Here is a 20,207-nt window from a genome sequence, read left to right on the forward strand (position 1 = left end):
GGTCTCTTTTGCATGTACCTCATGAGAATCTTATTCTCCAATATGCATGTCTGGCTTAAGCACCCATTTCCAGTTACCTTGACACTTTACCTGACGTTAAATCTACGGTCTTACTATCTTCATAGGAGGTGCTGAGTGAAAAAGACAACTGTGGTTAATTTTTCCTTTCTAATCTGGTATGTTAGAATATTCTCATCATGAATGTGGTACTTTTCCTTTGAACGTTGTGTGATACTGCTTATTTACATCAGTAAGTGTTCATCGGGTTACACACTGGGCACAGCCTTGTGCTATGAAGGATTTAAAGGTGTGCGAAGACACCTTCTGTGGCCTAAAGAACTGCTCATTTAGCTGAGGGCATCGGATACTCACAAAGACTCAGAAAATCACCCAGTAGTGACCGCAGTAGATGGTCAACTAAAATGTTAACGAGGGATCTTTTGTTTTACTCTACTGTTCGGATTTTTTTTTTTAATGAATGACTGAGAGTGACTGAGAGGATGGAGGAAGGAGACGACCTCTGGGCCTGGCTTGTCAGGAAGGGCATGTGAGAGGTCATGGAACTGGAGCTGGGCCTCCAAGGACACGATGATGCAGAAAGAGTCACGGTAGAGGACAGCTGGTCAGGATTATGGTGTGAACAAAGGCGAGGAGATGGGAGGTGCAGAAGAGCAGGTCAGCCCTTGTGAGGAGAGCAAAGGATCCCACGGCGGGGGTGAGAGGAAAACGCCAGAGAGGTTCGTTAGGACCCCACGGTGTAGACCTGGAATTTCTTTTTTCCTCATGTTTTATGCACAAACATGTGCACAGGAGCATGTCCTCATGCACTCACACACGAGCCTTCTCTTTGGTGCGACATGACACGCCATCTCTGTTTCCCCCAGCATGTTCCTGTAAGATAACCCTTTATACAGGCAATCCATTTTTATTACTGATGATTTTCAATCACTCCGTTTAACTCTTAATTTAGCTGGCCTCTGCTCAGTTAACTGGAAACGATTTTGTGTACCTAGCTGCTATTTTAGTGTTACTTCAGTCTGGTATTCCGTTGGTACATTTAACATTTTAATTAACAAAATGAGTTTATAGGTGTAACTTGAGGCAAGGATATAATTTTGTATGCCTGTTAAGGACAGGTAGCATTCTTGTTTGTGAGGTGCTGCTTTATTTTCACAACCCGTTCAAATCCATCCTTTTAAAACACTTTAATTTCCCCCTCTCAAATTTATGGCTTGTAATTCCTTGTTTTCTCTCCTAGACTTTCACCAGCCCTCTGAAACATCTATAGCCAAAGGGTGGTGACCATGGGAGTAAAAAGAAAAGGACATTATAAAGAACAGGACTTGGTAACTGATTAGAAGTTAGGGGACAAACAAGTGACCCATGTGCCTGGCAGAATGAGATATCTGCCACAAGCCCGTGTACAGACAGGTGTGCTCATTGGTTAGCAAGTAACCTCTGTTGTTTTTGGTTTCATAAGAGTTCACATAGATTCTTATCACTCACCTTCATAACCATCCTAAATCCCCGACCCAACCAAAGTTATGAGGGTGACATATTTCCATTTTATTTTTCCTATCTTGTTCAGATTATAAATGCAAGGACCAGACCTTCCTTAGTTTCTCTTTGGTATATGATGGTTGTGAATATTATTTTTTAATTCTCAGTTTTAAAAAAAGTCGAATATTAAATAATGTTGAAATGTAAGTTCTGAATGGCGTTTTGAAAAATAAACTGTAACAAATGGCTTTTGCAGGTATTGATATAACATAACCTTTTGGTCATCCATGGGGTATGTGTCTCTGCAGGAATTAGCAAAGCTGGGCAAATGGCATGCCAAGTTTCTGATGCTTTTTCTTTCTGGCCTGCCCCAGAGAGCAGGCAGGATAAATCATGTTTTTATTGCTCCCCAGGTGAAGGGCAGGGACAAGCAGCGTGTACCCACTGGTTGTGTGTTCTTGGGCTGGGGCTGGAGAGGAGTTCTAGACACATGGCGGGTCACTCTGCTGGCTGTAATTCTCACAGCACTGGCAGGGGGTCGGGAGGCGGGTGGGGAAGGCCAGGTGCCAACATTCAGGTGCATTCTAGTCAAAATCAGCCAAGATCTCTGAGTTAAGTTTACTTTAAAACCTTTGAAATTAGCAATCCAAAGTGAAGAAAGGCTTATTGTTTCTCCTGAAGGAATATGCCAACAGCAGAGGGAGGTGGTGTGGTATCTTGGCAAGAGCTGGAGATTTGGGGTCAGGCCAGACCTCTTCCTCGAGCTCCAGACTCGCATATCCCGCTGCCTGGTGAACATGTCAGTTGGAATGTCTCACAGGCACTTGAAATTCAAAGTGCCCACAAGTGACCCATCCTCCTCCCATCTCCTGCTCCGGCTGTGCTAAAAATTAGCGAGGGGTTAATGAGAGGCTGGAGGCTTCTCAGAAGAAATAAAATTTAGTCAAATGGGTTTCCTTTGATGAGGTCAACTTGATTTTGTGTGTAGCCCTGTCACTCTCTTACCCATAGGCTCATTACTGGGTAATGTTTTTCTCCAGTTGATTATTTTTTTTCCCCTGGCTCCTTTTCTGAGCTCACCTTGAGTAGCTTAAAGACTTACGGGGAATGGTTCTTCTCTTCCTCGTCCTCCCCTTCCTCGTCTTTTGCCCCCTGCCTCCCTCCATCGCCTCTCTTTCATGACCACAAGCCCAAGGGTCTTCTTCCTGAGGTAGGACGGCTACCTTTTGTGCCTCATTTGGTGATGAATAACTGGGCTTTTGAGGATAAATGCTGTTCTGCGCATAAAACAAGTCAGGTTGTGGCATAATGAGGGCAGTAGGTAGCTGAGGTGTAATGACAGCTATTTTGCTAATGGTCAGGCCTATCTGAAGAAGGCCTTCTGGTCAAAAAGGTAGTGTCTTGGTTAAAAACACTGACCAAACCTGCACTGTTGGAGTTTCCGTCCTTACTAGCTCTGTAAATAGGGCAGTTATTTTAATCTCTCTGTGCCTTTATTATTATTTGGCATAAAGTGGAAAAATAGTAGTCCTCACCTCAATTTTTTTGTGAGTATTAAATGAGTTAAAACATCTAAAGTGCTTCTGAGAACTATGTTTGGTACATAGTAAGCACTTAATAAATGTTTTAAATGTTTAATAATGTTAGTTTTATTTTATTAATTGAGTTTGAAACTCATCAGTGAGAATCCAGGTTGCACCACCAGTCACTCCCAGTTTTCCCTGGCATAGTCGCCTTCATACAGTGGCTTCCCACTAAGTTTCTTGAATTGGCCTGCCTGCCGTGTGCCTTCTCATAGCTAGACAGTGGTTTGCTAATGGGAAATGGCCCGCTCGTTCCCTCTCTCATTCGGGTTTGTGATCAACTATTTCCTGCTTTCACATCAGAGTTTGTGGTCACTGAGGGAGGGATGGTCTCTTACTCGTTGATTTTGTCCTCGGTACCTAACGTAGCACTCTGAACGTAGTATGTGCTCAGACATGCTTTTAGTCCCACAGCTGGTAACAGTGCCACCTCGATTTGAACCCAGGCCGTTTTCATCCAGAGTCCATGTTCTTGACCACTGAGTTAGGCTGCATCCTTACTTTGGAAACCAGCAGTTCTCAGTCTCCAGAACCCTCCACTTCAAAAGCCTTATTGGCGGTCAGTCTCTGTGGTGGTAGAGGATGGGAAATAGTGTGGAAGAAACAGACCTGGATAATGTTCATCGAACTAAAGTTGATTCATCAAACTAAAATTAGGAAAAACAGACACACAAAAGCAGTTGAGCTAAAAGCAAGGATCGTTTCCTGCATTTAACATATTTGCTAAATAAAATACATGGACAGTGTAGAACTGACCATATTATTTTCAGGAGACCAGCGAGTCCACAAAAGGAAGATTGTAACTGCATTGCACGTTGTTGAATGTTAGGTATGCAGAGAGCTTAAGTGAACCGGCCCCCATGGGTTTGTAACCATGGAAAGAAGGTTTGGGGTTTTGCCCCATCTTTGGCTGCCTCTTTCAGTCTTACTTAGAAGCTTAAAGGTACATTCTAGAGATTGCATTGCCTCAGGCAGAGAGAGACGCAGGACAGACTTCTTAAGATGGAATGCTGCCTGTGCGAAGGGGATGAAGGATACTACCAGTGGGTCCTACTAGGTCACTGGTGTGTGGCTTGAATTCGACCTAGTAAACACTATCTGCGTTACCTGGGGATTAGATACCAATGTGCAAAGGTTTCGCTCATGGATGGATAGGAAGGAATAGCTCTAAGGTCAGATGGCAACAGAGGCAGTTATTTCTAAAGAATCTCAAGATGGGTGGTGGAGACCAAAGCTTCCGGAGGGTCAGCTCCTTTCCTTACTGCCATCCCCAGCTCCGCCATGCCCTGGGCCGCTGTAGCGAGGAGTGACTGGGAATGAGCCCTGAAGGAGGGCCCCGATCCCACTACCAGAACGGCTGATTTCCAGTCCTAGCACTAATCTTAGTTCTATACAAACATGTCCTTGACTAGTATCTCTACTTAACCCTTTACCCCTTTGCATCACTGTCATCCTGTTCTTGTTCACTGAGTAATGGTTTAGCCATATTCTCCAGGGGATTTTCCACAGGGCAAAGAAGACAGGGTCCTGATGTCACAGAATTACACTCCACATGTCATCATACGAGCGTATTTAGGTGAGAACATAAAAAGTCGTGTGAAACACGTGGACACTAGGTATGTTATCAATATGAAAAATAGGTTATATACACACACACACAAACACACTTTTACCTGTAAGTGTGTACACATAGTAGAGGAAGGTGAGGCGGTAAGCAGAGGACACTCAGCTGCGTCTCATCCCAACTCAATTCCTCACCATGGAGGTTTGGAAAAAGCGCTTGTCTGTTGCCTTTGGTTATAAACCTAGTGAAGCAGGTTAAATTATCTCTCTAATCCTTCCCAACTCTCAAACTGCATCATTCTCTGATGCATTTGAACTGACCCTGACTCATGGTTGTCTAGGAGGTTATTACTGTAGTCGGATCGGTACCGGAAGGTCGTAATGGAAATGTAGGTATGCTTGAAATTATTTAACACAGAAAAATTGCTGTGTGCCTTGTAACTCTACTTCTGGATGAACTGCTGTTGTACTTTTGTAAATCAAAAATTTTTAAAGAAGTGCTTTGCGTTAGCTGTGGGGCTCTGAAACTCAGCACACTGCCAGAATCTGGCTGACTTGCCCTGCCTGACTGTGTTCACATTATCATCTGCTTGGCAAGGGCAGTGGTCAGCTGGGCTTTTGTTTCGGTCGGTTTCACTCTCTGGCGACCTGGTACCATTCCTATGCTTGTATTTTCTTGTTCTAAGTACTTTAGGAGAAGGTCTCAAGCAGAGATTTTCTTTAGGGCTAGAAAAACCATGGCACGATGTTTTCTTTATCCTGAGTTTTATGTTACTCTGTTTCGATTCCCTTTTTCCCCATCTTTCACTTGACAAAAAAAAAAAAAAAAAAAAAAGCCAAATTTGGGACTTACACGAAAATGACTGCTTTTTCAATTATGATGTTTCTTAAAAGCCTTGGAGCCAGTAGAGGTGGGAATATTCCTGCAGGCTTAGAACAAGTGAGGTCACCAGGACATGGTCTCTTGCTGAATTTATGATTCACCCTGCAGCAAGATTAGTCAGTACAAAGAAGTTGCTAAAATAGGTCACAGAAAGTTGATTTAATATGGTTGTATAGTTTCCATTGGCTGGATTATTGAATGTTGGCTTGTGGCAGCTCTTCGGAAACCCAACATGCCTCATCAACAGCCCGCATTCTGATCCCTAACATTTCTGGATGGGAACTCCGAAAATGAAGTGTCTGACTTTTTTGTGGTTGCTCTGTTAATGTATTTTATCTTTCTTGGCTAAGAAGATCTGTAGTTACTAATTTGACACAGTGCTAAAGTTACCTTCTTAAAATACAAATCTTGTCATGCTACTCTGTTCTCAAAAATGAATCATGGTTCCCCATTTTTTTACAAAATCAAGGATAAATCTTATAAAGCACATAGATATCTTCCTAACCTTATCGCCCGCCCCTTTCTTCACCCATCTGTGTGCCATTTTTGAATGTGCCATGTGCTTTCAAGCTCCTGGGCCTTTGCTCATGCTGTCCCTTCATCCCAGAATACCTTCCCTGCCCTTTTCACTTTTCAGAGTCCTCCCTTATCTTTCAATAACCAATTCAAATGCCACATCCTCCCTGAGACCTTTCCATATCCTTCTCAGTGAAACTTCTGTTTTCCTTTCACCTTATGTTTCCATAGCATGTTTTATTTTGCTGTACATTATAAGTAATGGCTTGTACATCCATCTCCCACACTAGGTTGGAAGTTCTTTGACAATATGGACCCTGTTGTAGAAGACATTGTATTGTACCAAGTATGATCACGTGCAAAGTGTTTGGTTGAATTGTATGTATTGGTGCTTAGAAAATCAGGACAGTTCAGTTTTGGTTCTGGTTTTTTTTTCTTCCACAAGGGAAATCACCTCTTTCATTTTTCCTTACTTATAGCTCGAGTCAAGTTGAATGAAGTTTGTTGTTATTAATACTGTCATTTAGCTATCATTGAATGAGAGTTAACTCTATGCCCAATATGTGCTAAGACGTGTTCATTGCTTATCTTGCTTAATGTTTATAATAATAGTTCAGTATGATAGATGGTATTGTTCTGATTTTACAAATGAGGAAGGTGAGCCGTAGAGGAGTTGGCCTCACCCCGGGCCATACAGCTAGTATGTGACTCTGCTAGCATCCCAAGCCAGCCTGGACATTGGAGGCCACACATAACCACTCAATAATACTGTCGCTCAAGCCTGAGGAAGTGTCGGACTCATTCCTTCCACCACAAGTAAAGCACAGTGTGATCCAGAGTGAACGTCTGGAGGTTGGAGTTTCACTCTCAACTCGCACACTTTGAGATGTAACCTTGACCAAGTCACTTTGCTTCCTGGAATCTCTTTCCAAATCTGTTAAATCAGTTAGAATGTTTTCAGACACAAGTAATAGCACACTCAACTAAAAGTGGCATAAGTAGTAAGGCCATTTATCATCTTGTTTTTCATCTAACAGATGGCTATTGAGCACTTACTGAGTGTCAAGCACTGTGTGCAATAAACACTGAAGAAGTCCATGTGTGGGTGGTCCCAGGGTCACTGAGCATCCAAGCACATTTCAGCTTTTTGGTTTGCCATCCTCAGAAGATGTCTCTTCTCTCCCCTTGTTGGTACAGATGGCTGCAGCAGGCCCACGGATGATTTTCTTAGATATCTACAGCCAAAGTCAGGAAGGGAAGACAGGGCATATCCTCTGGGCCTCTTTCCCAGAGACCTCCAATAGCACCCCCTCAGCAGGAAGAACTGGGTCACACGCCCACCCCTAAAGCAATCTCGGGCAAAGGAAAATGGAATTACTGTGATTGGATGAAACAAATCATGGTTCTGTCCGTGGGGCTGGGAAGAGGCCATCTCCTCTAAGCATATGGCACCACACCTGAACAAAACTAGGGTTCTGTTGGTAAAGAAGTGGGGGTGGTGTACTAGCCAGTAGGATAAGTAATTGGCAGGTTCTGCCTCTGCTGGGGCTAGGCTAAAGGCATTTATTTCTAGTCCCTTCTGGCTCTAAGTTTCTATGATTCTGTATGTTACCTAAGATATAGGAATGAAATGCCATTTATCTTAAAATCTGCTGGCCTAAGTATTCTTTTACACTTAATTTCTATAGATTAGAGGAAAAGAGTAGAAAGCTTACCATAGCAAAAATGGTCATGGTTTGAGAGTTGATGTTTGGAATTTTCTGGGTCAGAAAGTTCTATAAAGAGAAGAGATGACCCTCATCACAGAAGGCAGAAAGCCTCTGCATTAAAGAAGTTGGGTGTGTGATCATCTCCTGGTCAGGTTCACACTTGAGAAGGGAAATTGACCCAGTGTGTACTGGCTTCCACTCTTATCACTGCTGCCCATAGCCAAGAGCTTAGATGGGAAAGCTCCCCAAGTTTATGTGTCTAGCTAATGTTAGCCAGGTATGCATACTGTAGGTCTATTTCTACCTCAGACTAGACTATGGACATTTGTGGCAGTGTCATGATTACCGTGGATCCAGTTCATTTCACTTCTCTTATGTTCTAATGAGAACAAAGAGCAAAGGTTAAAATTTGTTTCTCTAGTTTCTGGTGTACACACAGTTGAATACTATAACATGACACAAATAGACGTGGGATACTGTGTTTTGTTATCGGGGAATGTAAAGAAAAGAGAGATGATTGTGATCGAATTGCGTGTCAGAGAAGTCTCCATTGAGGAAAGGACGACTCAGCCGAGCTTTCGGGCTGAGCACAGAGCCGTGGTGGAGACAAAGACCGCGTGTGTGTGGGGTGGGCCAGAGGCTAAGCTGGAGCAGGGCTGCGTTTGGAAGAGGACAGTAGCGGGCTGAGGTTATGGAGGATCTTCAAAGCCATACAATTAGACTTAATGTGATATGTTTGGCAAGAAGCAGTTGAAAATTACTTGAAAGTCAAGATTAAAAGGGTAATTTACAAGAAGCCTGGAAGTTGGCAGGGTTGGGAGGGGGGTGGGTAGCGGGGAACTTTCTTTCCCGTAGCTTTTGTGTCCGTGTAAAGGGACATCAATTAGACTAACACTCTTGGCCCCTCTCCCTCCTTTGCACACTCCACCCCTGGGGAGGAGTGACTTATGGGCAGGTTCAGTAGAGGAACCAGGCGCTTATAACTCAGCCTCTCTCACAGGAAGCACTGATTCTGGTCTGCTCCTCTAGACTTGCTCCTCCATTCATTACCCTCTCCTGAGGAGTCCCCCAGGAGAGGGCGCCTGTGGTGATCCGTGTGGCTTGTGGCTCAGAGGTAAGTTTGTACAACCTAGGGTTCGGCTTTAGGAAGACTCCTAGCTGCTCCCTCCACCTGCTGATGTTTGGATTTCCATGTGTCTGTCTACCCTCTGTCCATCTCGGTTGGTTTAAAATTGGGGTGAAGAACAGGCATGCTATTTATTGCATCCCCTCAGGCTCCAAGAATACATGCGTTGAATTGGCAGATGGAAAGGGAAGGGATGGAAGCCAAGTAGGAGGCTCTGCCAGCCATCATGATGTGAGGTGATGAGGACTCAGCTTAGCGGGTCTGTGGCAAGAGAAAGCGGGACTCGTGACAAGAAAAAGAAGGGCTCTAACTGGACTATGAACTCTCTCAACAGGATCGGGGTCTGATTCATTTGGTGTTGCCTCCGATTCTAGAGAAGTCCTTTGTATATACACTCAACAAATATTTATGGAGCCAGCCACTGAGTATATGGGTGTGAGAGAGACCTCTAAGACCCCTTTTGCCCCCCAAGGAGAAGGAGAGATGTGCTTTGGAAATAATAAAGCAAGGTGGTAAGATAGAGAGGGACTGAGGGAAGCTGTTTAACTAAGGTGGGAAGGGATGACATCTTTGAGGTGAAAAACTGAAGGAGACGAGTAAGTCACTTGACCTGGGGAGAGAGGTTCAAATGGAGGTTTAGCAACTTGAGAGACTTTGAGGCTAGAATGTGCTTGGCTTGTTCAAAGAACCTAAGAGGATTGCGGCTGGAGTGAGAGAAGGGATGTGAACTGATGTGAGATGAGGTCAGAGCAATAATCAGAGGCCAGTTTGTGTGGAACAGGAAGTGGAGGCATTGTGACAATTTGGAATCTGAAGGAAGAAGACAGATTGAGCCATAGGAGAGGTAGGATCAAGTGAATGATTTATTTTAATAGACACACAAACCTTAGGATATTGGAAAACAAGAGGAAAAGAGATTAATAGAGGGATCCTTTAAAATATTATAGAGGAAGAGATTCTGAAGAAGTGGGAAGGAATTAGGTACAGAGTAGAGGTGGAGGAGTAAGCTTTAACAAGGAAACAAGAAGTTTCTTCTTTTGAGACCAGAAAGCTGAAATAGGAAACATCTATTGAATACTGATGATGTCAGGCATTGTTCTAAGAGCTACTCATTACTTCCTCAAACAGTACAATGAGGTAGGTGCTGTTATTATAGTCCCATTTTAAAGATGATAAAACTGAGACTCAGGTAAAGTAATTTGCCCGTGGTCACACAGCCACTAAAGGCAGAATTACAATTTCAACTTAGGCCAGTTGGCTGCAGCACCTGCGGCCTTACCCACTGTGCTCTAGAGCACTTGTATAGGACATGGGTTAGTGTAATGTTGAAGGGAAGCCAAGTACAGTGTATTTAAAGGAGCCACCTACCGTGCACTAAAGAAGAGACAGTGGAATTAGGTGTTGGGGGAGAATAAAGAAGGTGTGGAAAAATTGTTCTGGAGATTGCGTTTGGGATCTGTTGAAATGAATAAAAGAATGAGTGGTCAGGATTAAAGATATAATAGAATTTGAGCAACATGAGTCTGTTTACTGGGTGCGATGGTCTGAATATTTGTGCCCCCCTAAAATTCGCATGTTAAACTCCTAACACCTAAAGTAGAGGTTTGAGGAGGTGGGGCCTTTGGGGGGTGCTTAGGTCATGAGGGTAGGGTCCTCGTGAATGGGATTATGCTTTTATAAAAGAGGCCCCACAGAGCTCCCTATCCCCTTTCACCATGTGAGGTTACAGTGAAAAGACAGCCGTCTATGAACCAGGCAGCTTGTCCTCACCAGACACTGAATCAGCTGGCACCTTGAGCTGACTTCTGGCTCCAGGACTGGGAGAAATCAATTTCTGCGGTTTACGAGCTACCCAGGTGATGGTATTTTGTTATGAAAGTCCAAACGGACGAACATACCTGGGCTAATATTTCAGTACCTTCCTCAAGCATGCTAGGCTTAAACAGAGAACATAGAGGTAGTGATCTGGTGTTGGTGATTAAATCTGGCACGTATGAGAAAACAGGTTTTAATTATCGAGCACAGAATCTAGGGGAGGAAGGAGTCCAGAGAAACAAGGAAGCGACTACAAGGCGTGAAGTAGAAGGGTTTCCTGATTAAAGGCCTTTACGAGGATGGAGAAGAAGGTAGGGGAGGTGGAGGAGGGAGAAAATGCCTGTGTGAAACATAAAGGAGTACCGCGTTGGAAGTCGGTCAGTACTTTATGATGAAGAGGTCCAGGATGTCCCCGTTGTGGAGGAGAAAATTAGGTCTCGAGAGTCAAGGAAGGTAAAGACCTGTGTTGGTAAAGACCCTAAAATCAGATGGCACATACATAACATTTATCTTTTCCCACCTCAGTGACATCACGGTGCTCCCCCGCACCCCCACTAAATTTGGATGTAGTCTCACTATTTTTCTCAGTACAGGGTTCCGGGCAGTCAGCAGCAGTCAGTGAAAGTTACCCTCTGTCTGCTGCAGGTAGTGGCGGAAGGGGCTGTTACACTAGGCCAAGGGAGGCTGGGGCTGGTCGGTCTGTGCCAGATGAAGTCCAGGAGTCCCCCTAGAATTGGAGGCGGGGACTAGAGCTGAGTCCTGAAGCCTAGAGGTTGTAAGTGACCCCAGAGAAGCATGCCGTCTTGGAGGAGGAAGTGGCGCTGGCAGGTGGGTGGACGGTTCTCTGGGAGCTCTGTGCCTCTGAGGAAGTGGCGTCATGTTCTCTCAAGCGCAGGCTGTCATTGTAGTGCTGGCAGCACCTGGGCCAGAGCTGTGAGGTGAGGCTGAACTAAGTGGCACTGTCGTCTGGGAAGCTGGGAATGGGATCTGGACGTGAAGAGATAATAACCATTGAGTACAGGTAGTTGGCATTGGCCATTCATGAAGAAGAACCATATTGCAGGAGTCTTTGTTCTGAAGTGACACTGTGGTTTCTTTATCTTGAGCTAATCAATTTTTATTGATCTAGAAGTCTCATAATAGTCATTTACCGAAACCAAATTGTAAGCACCGTGAGGACTTGTCACCTTTGTGTCTCCAGCAAAGCTTAGTATCCAGATTTGCACGTAGTTGGTACTCAGTCAATGAGTGTCAAATTGTTTTGCTCCCTTATTTTTGAACCCGTTTAATAGTTGTAAATCCTGTTTCCTAGACTTTCAGATGTTAAAATCATCTATCCTTGTAGCTAAGGATAGTCTGGATAACCTGTAGGGAAGCTGAAAAGAAAGATGATGAAGAGCAAAAGAAAGGTAACATGTCTGCTAAACTTCGAGAGGCAATCCTTTGGGCTTGTCTGGGATAGAGTGCACTACTATAGTAGTGTGAGTACTCCATTCATTCGCCACTTTGGCATCCTTTCACTTTGGCTTCCTTTCACATTTATTAATTTGTTACAAGAATTGTTTCCTTTAAATTTGCCTAGATAATTTTGATTTGGAATGTTGGCACTGCATAGGTTTTTGCGTTCTATGGAAACATTAAAATGTCACTTTTTGTCTTTCATTCTATTGCCTGGTCTTTAGAATCCTATTCTTGTGACTTTATGTGCTGACTCAGGCAGTTCCGATTTTCTTGGTAAACTAGGTTACCTAAATGTTTCATTTATTGTGATCTGGGACACGATGGTTTTTAAAAAGACAACATTACGTAAAGTATCTAAAATGAAAGCATGTAAGTGTTCCATAATTATATATGCTAATATTTGTGAACATACCTGATTATTGTTTATATTATTACATGTATAATGTCTAAAGGCTTCATATTAAATGGTACAGTCTGGGCAGGAGGATGGTGGGTACTGGGATGTGGAGGCAGAAACATTTATTTTTGCTTCTTTACATTTCTTACTGTTTTTTTAAAAAATAATTTTATTATATAATTTAATACATATTTGATGAATGTGAAATAGTATCTAAAATATGAGTCATTAGCGTGATATCGCCATAGAACGATGGGGGTTCAGAGGAGGACAGTTGTGTTCAACTAGAGGGGATGAAGAGGAAAGGCTTCAGAATAGGTGAGATTTTACACCAGCTCTCATGTTGAGGAAAACGTGGACACGCAGAGGTGAAGAAATCCAGGCAGAGGGAATGGTGAGAGAAAATGCATGAAAGTTGGTGAGTAATGGGAACAGCATCAGGTCACATGGCCGGAATGTGGGGGAGTGGAGAAGGTGGCTGCATTGTGTGAAGAGTCCCTGGGGAAATTTAGAATAGCATAGCAGGCTACTGTCCTCTGACCCTCTTAATCAATCTTACTGTCCCTAGGACAACCACCTGTAACATATTCTTGCAAAAAAAAAAAATCTAACTGAACCTTGAGATCTAAATAGCAGTTAACAGAAAACATGGGAAACAGGAACATTTAAATAATTCTATGAAGATAAACTCTGCCAAATCCAGAATGTGAGAAATTCTCTAGGACAATGAACTAATTTATTCAGTAAACACATGGCATGAAAAAGAGGAAGAGGAAACTGTTACAGATTTAAAGAGACTTAAAAGACGTAGCAACCAAATCAATGCGTGAAGCTAATTTGAACAAACCATTTGTATTTAAAAAATTTTTGAGCCAATCTGGGGAAATAAGATACAGACTGGGTATTAGATAAGGAATTATTCTTGTTGTTGGGAGTGAAAATGGTATCATATATACATTTTAAAATTTGTATTTGTTAGAGATACACCCTGTAGTATTTAGAATAGAAATGATAAAATGTCTGCAATTTGCTTTCAAATATTCCAGCAAAAAAAACAACAACACAACAACAGTAAAAAGCAAGAGTTGGAGTGGGGTGGGAGCGATGAAACAAGAATAGCAGCAACTTGATGATTTTTGAAGCTGAGGGGTGATTCCATGGAGATGTTCATTTTACTCTTCTACGTACTTTTGAGTGTGTTTGAAATTTTCCATAATAAAATGTCCTATGGCCAAGCTAAGGAGTTTGGACTTTATAGCACCAGGAAACTTGTGAAGGGTTTTGGCCTAAGGAGGAGGCATGGGAGGGGCTGAGTGACCCCAAAAGATTAACCTGGTAACAGTGTGTGACATGGCCAGTGGGGAGGAAAACTAGAAGTGGGAGCCTATTTAAGACCTCGATTAAGACGCGGTGGCCAAGGGAATGGAAACTTTTTTGAGAACAGATGGAAGAAATAACGGCAAGAGAAGCATGCGGTGGGCAGTATGGAAGTGAATCCGGTACATGACGAGGCAAATGCCGTTCTTCCTCTTCAGTTACTAGTAGGAGCAGTTATTGTCCTTAACCACAGCACGGGGTGCGATAGGACAGAGAGGAGAGGGAAAAGGGATCTTCATTGAGGAGGAACTGAAACCAGGTCTTCCTGCTAGCCGAAGTGGAAAGCAATGGGGAAACAAAGACTTCTCTGGTTTTCTTTTCTTCTTTTTTCTTTTTCATGAAGAAAAAGAACCACTGCTGTCGTGTGGTTTCAGGATGAAATTTATAGTCACAGTAATTCATCTTGGTCAGCATTCTCTATTTTATTGAGGAGGTCACGATAATCTTTGTCAGTGGTCCCATATGAATCAGTTATCGTATTAGTAAACAGATATATTATTTGTAAAATTGAACACTTAACAGTAATGTGTATGGGTTAATTAAATGAGTTGAAATGATACGGTCTGGGGAAACAAAAGTTGAACAATAGTAAATTAATGAAAGCTTAGATTTAAATATATAACTTCTGATTTGTCAATTAAAAACAAACATTTAACTGAACTTCAGATCCAATAGAAAGTAGCAGTTGTTAGAAATTAAACAGAAATGGTAGTTCTCCATTCCTCTACAGTCAAAGATAATTAATACTTCACACCCAAATATTAATAAGGTCTGATATTAAACAGGCCCTCCAACAGTTTTCTAATCACATTTGCTTTCTTTTTCTTGATTCTTTGTTTTCAAGAATTACTCTACCAAGTGCAGCCTGTACGAATGTACCATTTGCTATCGACTCACCTCTTTTCCGTCTGTTTAACATACCTATTTAGAAAGGGCTGAGACGAAGTGGGGAAAAAGACTGAAACATAGTGCATTTTTTATCCTTATTCTGCATCAAGAAGATGAGGAAACTTTTGAGACTCTGTAAGAGGACTTCTCATCTACCATCCTAACTAGTACAGTCAGAAAGATATGAGGCTTTGGTCAGGTTTGCTGCTTGCTGGTTTGGACCCAATTACGGTAGAATTTTTAATTCACGGTAGCAGCTATTGTAAAAAGCTCTCGGGAAGGAAAGAAAAGGAGAGGAAAATTCCTAGCTAAAAGCAAGAGAGGTGGTTTTTATTTTACTTAGGGACATATAGCTGAGCTGCTGGGTCACAGGAAGGATGGGGATGGAGGGACACGTGGTTATGTCTTACGGTAAAGGTTGAACTTTCATCAGCGTTAGCCAGCAATGAGAGACCAAGAGGCAGCCGCGGTGTCTCTAGCAGTGCTGCCTCCCTTATTGCATTATCGGAAAAGAAAGATAACCTGAGACTAGGCATCCATTATCTCGTTCTACAAAGGGATTAGTGTGGGTTGCAAGAAATTAATGGCTTTTGAGTTACCACAGAAATACTAATGAATGTCAGGACGAGAGATGGAGAGCAGGTAAAATTGGCTTTTCTCTGCCTCATTTCTCTCCTTTTCTCTTTTGGTTTGCTATTTTAAGATTTGGATCTGTGTTCCTCTTTTCTTCTTCAGCCAAGATCAGAAATCATACCCTTTGGGAATGTGACTTGTCTTCCTTAGGGAATGACTCAATTAGCTTATGACTGTCTCCAATGTGTGTCAGCACAAGAGATTGGGAAACATGTCAGAAATGAAAATCTTGACCAAGGAGGACTGCTCCCTCTTGCACGGTTGGCATTTTCATGCCTGATAAAAGTATCAAGAAGTCTCCCAAGTGATGTCCCCTTTTATTAAAACACTAAACATATATATTGCAGCTAGTCATTGATTAAAGATGACATGACCGGATAAACTTGTGAAGCAGAGGGGAAGGGAAGGGAAGGGAAGGGAATTGTATGTGCTGTATGCTGGGCCTTGTGTTAGCAGCTTTATTTCTAATTCAACAAGTATTTTTAAAGTACTTATCATGTAACAGGCATTGCATTATGTGTCATCCTTTTCAGACGAAAAGACAGACCTCACCCCTGTGCTCGGGGCGCTTACAGTCCAGTAAGGGAGGACAGACTTAAAAATAAAACCAAAAAACTTCAAAATGTATTTTATTGATTGGATATTTAAATAAATGATTATAATATAGCTTGATAAGAGCCCATCAAAGAGGAATAATATAGTAGGTGTACCTGATACTGCCCCAGGGGTGTGTGTATGCAAGCAAGGGGGTGGGGGTTGGTGGAGTCAGGACGAACCCCCTTTGTGGAAGATGGGATAGCTGAGTGAAGGGTTAAGTGTGTAGTGGCTGATGGAAGCAGTGGGAGCAGCTTAATAACAGTCAGGCTCAGAGGTGAACAACATTGCTATCTAAGCAGAGAACTGTAAGTGAGCTAGTTGAGGCAAGTCTGGAGAACTGATTATAAGACAGAAGGCTCGTGAACTGGACTTGAAGACGAATGGGGGTGTCTGAGAAACAGGAGTCTGTGAGTGGCCTACTTCCTGCTCTGTCCTTTCCACTGACCCTTCCTGGTTTCACCACCCTAGAGAAAGATGAGTATTAGCAGGGAGTTAGGTCAAGTGGCAGGAGGAACATTTTGTTCTGTCTCGTGTATCTGGGACTCTGTAGAGTGTTACCTAGAAAACAAGAAATCCTGGCCAAGTGCAATTGTCTCCTGGGCAGGGATAGTCACATGTATTCCAGTGTTTCTGTTCTCCACATAGACCTCTGCATGTCACATGGACATGGCCTCCCTGTACTCATAATTCCACCCTAGTTTTTCAGGCCTCAGATTTGCCCCAGTTACACTGTGTCCATTAGGTATTATTTTGGGATTTTACTACTCCTATGTTTAGTTTAAACCAGAAGGATGCTGACGCCTGATGTGCTTGGTTTCTTATACCTGCCTTTTCATCTCATTCAGTTAATTTATATTAATGAAGTAATGCTTTGCTTTTTTGTTTTTTTCTTTCTAGAACACAAGCAGGCATTCCCAAACATTCTGAAGAAGGGTTACCTGGAGATTAGAAAGGACCATGACAGTTACTGGCAAAGCTGCTACGCGGAACTCTCCCCCTACAACTTGTACTTCTACAGCCTGGACAGCAGCGGGAATCAAAGCCTCTATGCCACGTACCAGCTTTCACACTTCCAGAGCATATCTGTTCTGGGCAACCTCGAGGCCAGGTTGGTGGACACTGTTCTGTATGACAACACTCAGCTACAACTAAAGGCAGAGTCTCCGTGGGAGGCTTTGGACTGGGGACAGAAGCTCTGGGAGGTCGTACATGCCGCCGTGCCTGGGTACATGGGACGGCAGGATGAGCTGGCCAACTCACCGGGCCTTGGCTGTCCTGGGGCCTATACACAGAATCACTGTTTACAGAGGAAATGCGGTGAGCTGCTCGCACCGTGCCCTGGCTCGGATAACCCCACACGGTACGAGAACATCCTCAGGTCTGGGACGCTGTACAGGCTGACTGTGCAGAACAACTGGAAGGCCTTCACGTTCGTGCTGAGCAGCGCCTACCTCATGGCCTTTCAGCCCGGCAAGCTGGACGAGGACCCCCTGCTCAGCTACAACGTGCACGTGTGTCTGGCTGTCCACATGGACAACCTGGACGACTGCGACTCCTGCTTTCAAGTCATTTTCCCCCAAGATGTGCTCCGCCTCCGTGCTGAGACCCGACAGAGGGCTCAGGAGTGGATGGAGGCTCTGAAGACAGCTGCCAATGTGGCGAGGAGTTCGGAGCAAAACCTGCAAGTCACACTGAGGAACAAGCCCAAGGACCAGACGGGCGAGCTCAGGAAGAACAAACGTCAGTCCGTGACCACTAGCTTCCTCAGCATTCTGACGACTTTGTCTTTGGAACGGGGACTCACTGCTCAGAGTTTCAAATGTGCAGGTAGGAAGTGAACTTGCAGCCTAAAGCTCATTAAGGGACAATTCTGAACCCCACAATTGGAATTCACTTTAAAAATCCCCTCAATAGGCCAGTCCCAGCTCCTTCTTGTTTAAAATCCATCTCTCCTTCAAGGAGTTTGCTATATTAAAACATCTGTTTATCTTCATGCCGTGCTGGTAAAGTAAGTAGAAGCAGAGATGATAGTCCCCATTGATCAAAATTTGGCGGAAGCGTTACCAGACTAGACGTTAGGCTTCCTGTGTCTGCTGTGATTCTGTTTCCTCTGCCTTCTTAAATAAAGGTCACTGTGATGTGGACGTCACACATTGTCTCATAAGAGACAGTCAGGCCCAAGGCTGACTCCTAACAATTGTAGGCAAGGAAAATATCCATGGTCAGTAACTGTCATTGGTCACGACTGTGGCAAGTTTCGTTAAGGTAGAATCTAAAAAGTTGGTCTGGACTGAAATGTGGAGGTGGCTAGGATCAGGGTAGATGATGATTAAGCAGATGACCTCTGAGTCACGATGGGCCTGTGCCTCATTCTTCAGAAGCCTAGGGCTTCTGGAACTGCTGTGGAAGGGTGAGACCCGAAGTGGAGTTCAAGACCAGTCATCGGTTATTTCTTAAAACCCTGTTATGGCTCCTCTTCCCTACTCCCGATTCCTCTCACCTTCCCCAAAGCAGTATACTAGAAAGAAAAAAGCCCTTGCTAAACCAAATCTATAATACATATCTACTATGTATTATATCTACTATGTACATATCTACTATGTGCCACTATTTGTGACAAAACATTTACCATGAAGGCAACTTTAATTGGGAGCCTGCTTTGGATGATTTTAATTCAAGTATATCAGACTTAAGTATGTTGTTTAAAAATGTACAAGAAGCTCACCACCAACCAAGACCAAATTTTAAATTTAGTGCTTGCTTCTGCACTGAAAAGCCAAATAGTTGGTGGCACACTGAAAACCCCTGTTTTGAATTTAGGTTAGTTATGATGGTGGCTTTTTCTGTTGAAAAATAATTTACCTAAGCAGAGGGGTAGTAAGTGAATTCTCCCTGCTTTGCCTGGAGGATCTCAGTGATGGTGAAGCAGAAACTTGCAAGGCGGGGTTGGAGAGACCGAAAACACCAAGCCAATAAAGAAGCCATACTGTGTGACACGCATATATCTGCAGGCAGGAAAGGCCTTCTCTAAGCCAGCCAGCTACTTTTAGAAAATGGTTTTGAAATAAGGAGACACTGGTTTTAGAGGAGTAGTTCTTTAAAAATGATTGACATTTCAGTGTCTCATACTAGTAGATATGTTTCAGAGTTGAGGCATTCAGCAGGAATTTATGGAGTGCTTACTCTGTGGGCATTCTGAAATTGTGGAACACTTCTGTGGTTTTCGATTGTTGACAGGGTCAACAATCTATCAGGGAGAATAGCTCAGTTCTCAAGGCAGAGATGAAAATAACTGAATTGGGAAACTTTCTGTAAAAGGGGACGAAAAGCCTCAGGTGTAACATAAGGATTGTCACCTAGTTGTCACCTAATTCACTTCCTCTCATAAGTTTGCTTCCGGAGGGAGTGTGCACTGTTCTGTACCGCATTTAGCAGTGTTCCTAGCACTCCGAGGAGGAGAAATGCAGGTAGAGGGTACCATTCAGCAGGTCCACTGCATCTGGCAGTTGGAGAAATGAAAACAGAAAAAAGATAAAGAAAGGTGAATAGAAGAGGCAGGAAGAGAAGGAAGCTAAGGAGAAAAGGATAGGAAAAGGATTGCATAATGGGCAGAGATGGAACTTTTGGGCAGCTACTTTTGGTTCCATGTTTTTGGGTGCCTCCCTTTGCTGTCTACTTCTGGTGCTCACTAAATTTGGCTGGTTGGAGAATAGGTTGGGGATGAGTGGTGGTAGGGAATCCAGGAGACAGGATAATGTAGTCCAAAACTCATTTGTTTTGCTCAGCTTCTACCTTCGTGCTTTGGTTTGGAGTTTTAATGAGGCATCGGCAGGTTTTTAATTGGGGGAGGGGAGAAGTCAATCCTATTTTGAATAGTGCAGCCAATTCCAAAGTCGAAAATGTTCATTTCATTTCAATGCTCTCTCTTCCGTCGGAAAGTGCTGCATTCAGCAGCCTTGCCACACGCATGGTTTTCCCGAAATGCTAGGAATACTGCTTTCCTACCTCAGGTGGGAATACTTCATCTCCTGTAGGGGGCAGAGTCTCAAAAGAAAAAGGCAGAAGAAACTTGTTAAGCAAACCTCTGAATGTTTTTTAAATTACTTGGGAGGCTCTTCATTATATCAAAGATTATTATAGCAGATGGAACTTTAAAAAT

At 43.3% G+C, this 20,207-nt stretch overlaps 1 protein-coding gene across 3 annotated transcripts in view; it reads left to right on the top strand.

Moving 5' to 3' along the window:
* The window catches only part of PLEKHM3 (pleckstrin homology domain containing M3), a 169,210-nt gene that overhangs the window by 17,064 nt on the left and 131,939 nt on the right, over positions 1-20,207 (top strand). For all 3 annotated transcript variants that reach the window (XM_033112230.1, XM_033112231.1, XM_033112232.1), the window contains exon 3: positions 16,946-17,875. In XM_033112230.1, the coding sequence (XP_032968121.1) occupies positions 16,946-17,875 (930 nt within the window). The remainder of the gene's footprint in view (positions 1-16,945; positions 17,876-20,207) is intronic.

The sequence above is a fragment of the Rhinolophus ferrumequinum genome, chromosome 8 (assembly GCF_004115265.2).
Source record: "Rhinolophus ferrumequinum isolate MPI-CBG mRhiFer1 chromosome 8, mRhiFer1_v1.p, whole genome shotgun sequence".
Classification (NCBI taxonomy): domain Eukaryota; kingdom Metazoa; phylum Chordata; class Mammalia; order Chiroptera; family Rhinolophidae; genus Rhinolophus; species Rhinolophus ferrumequinum.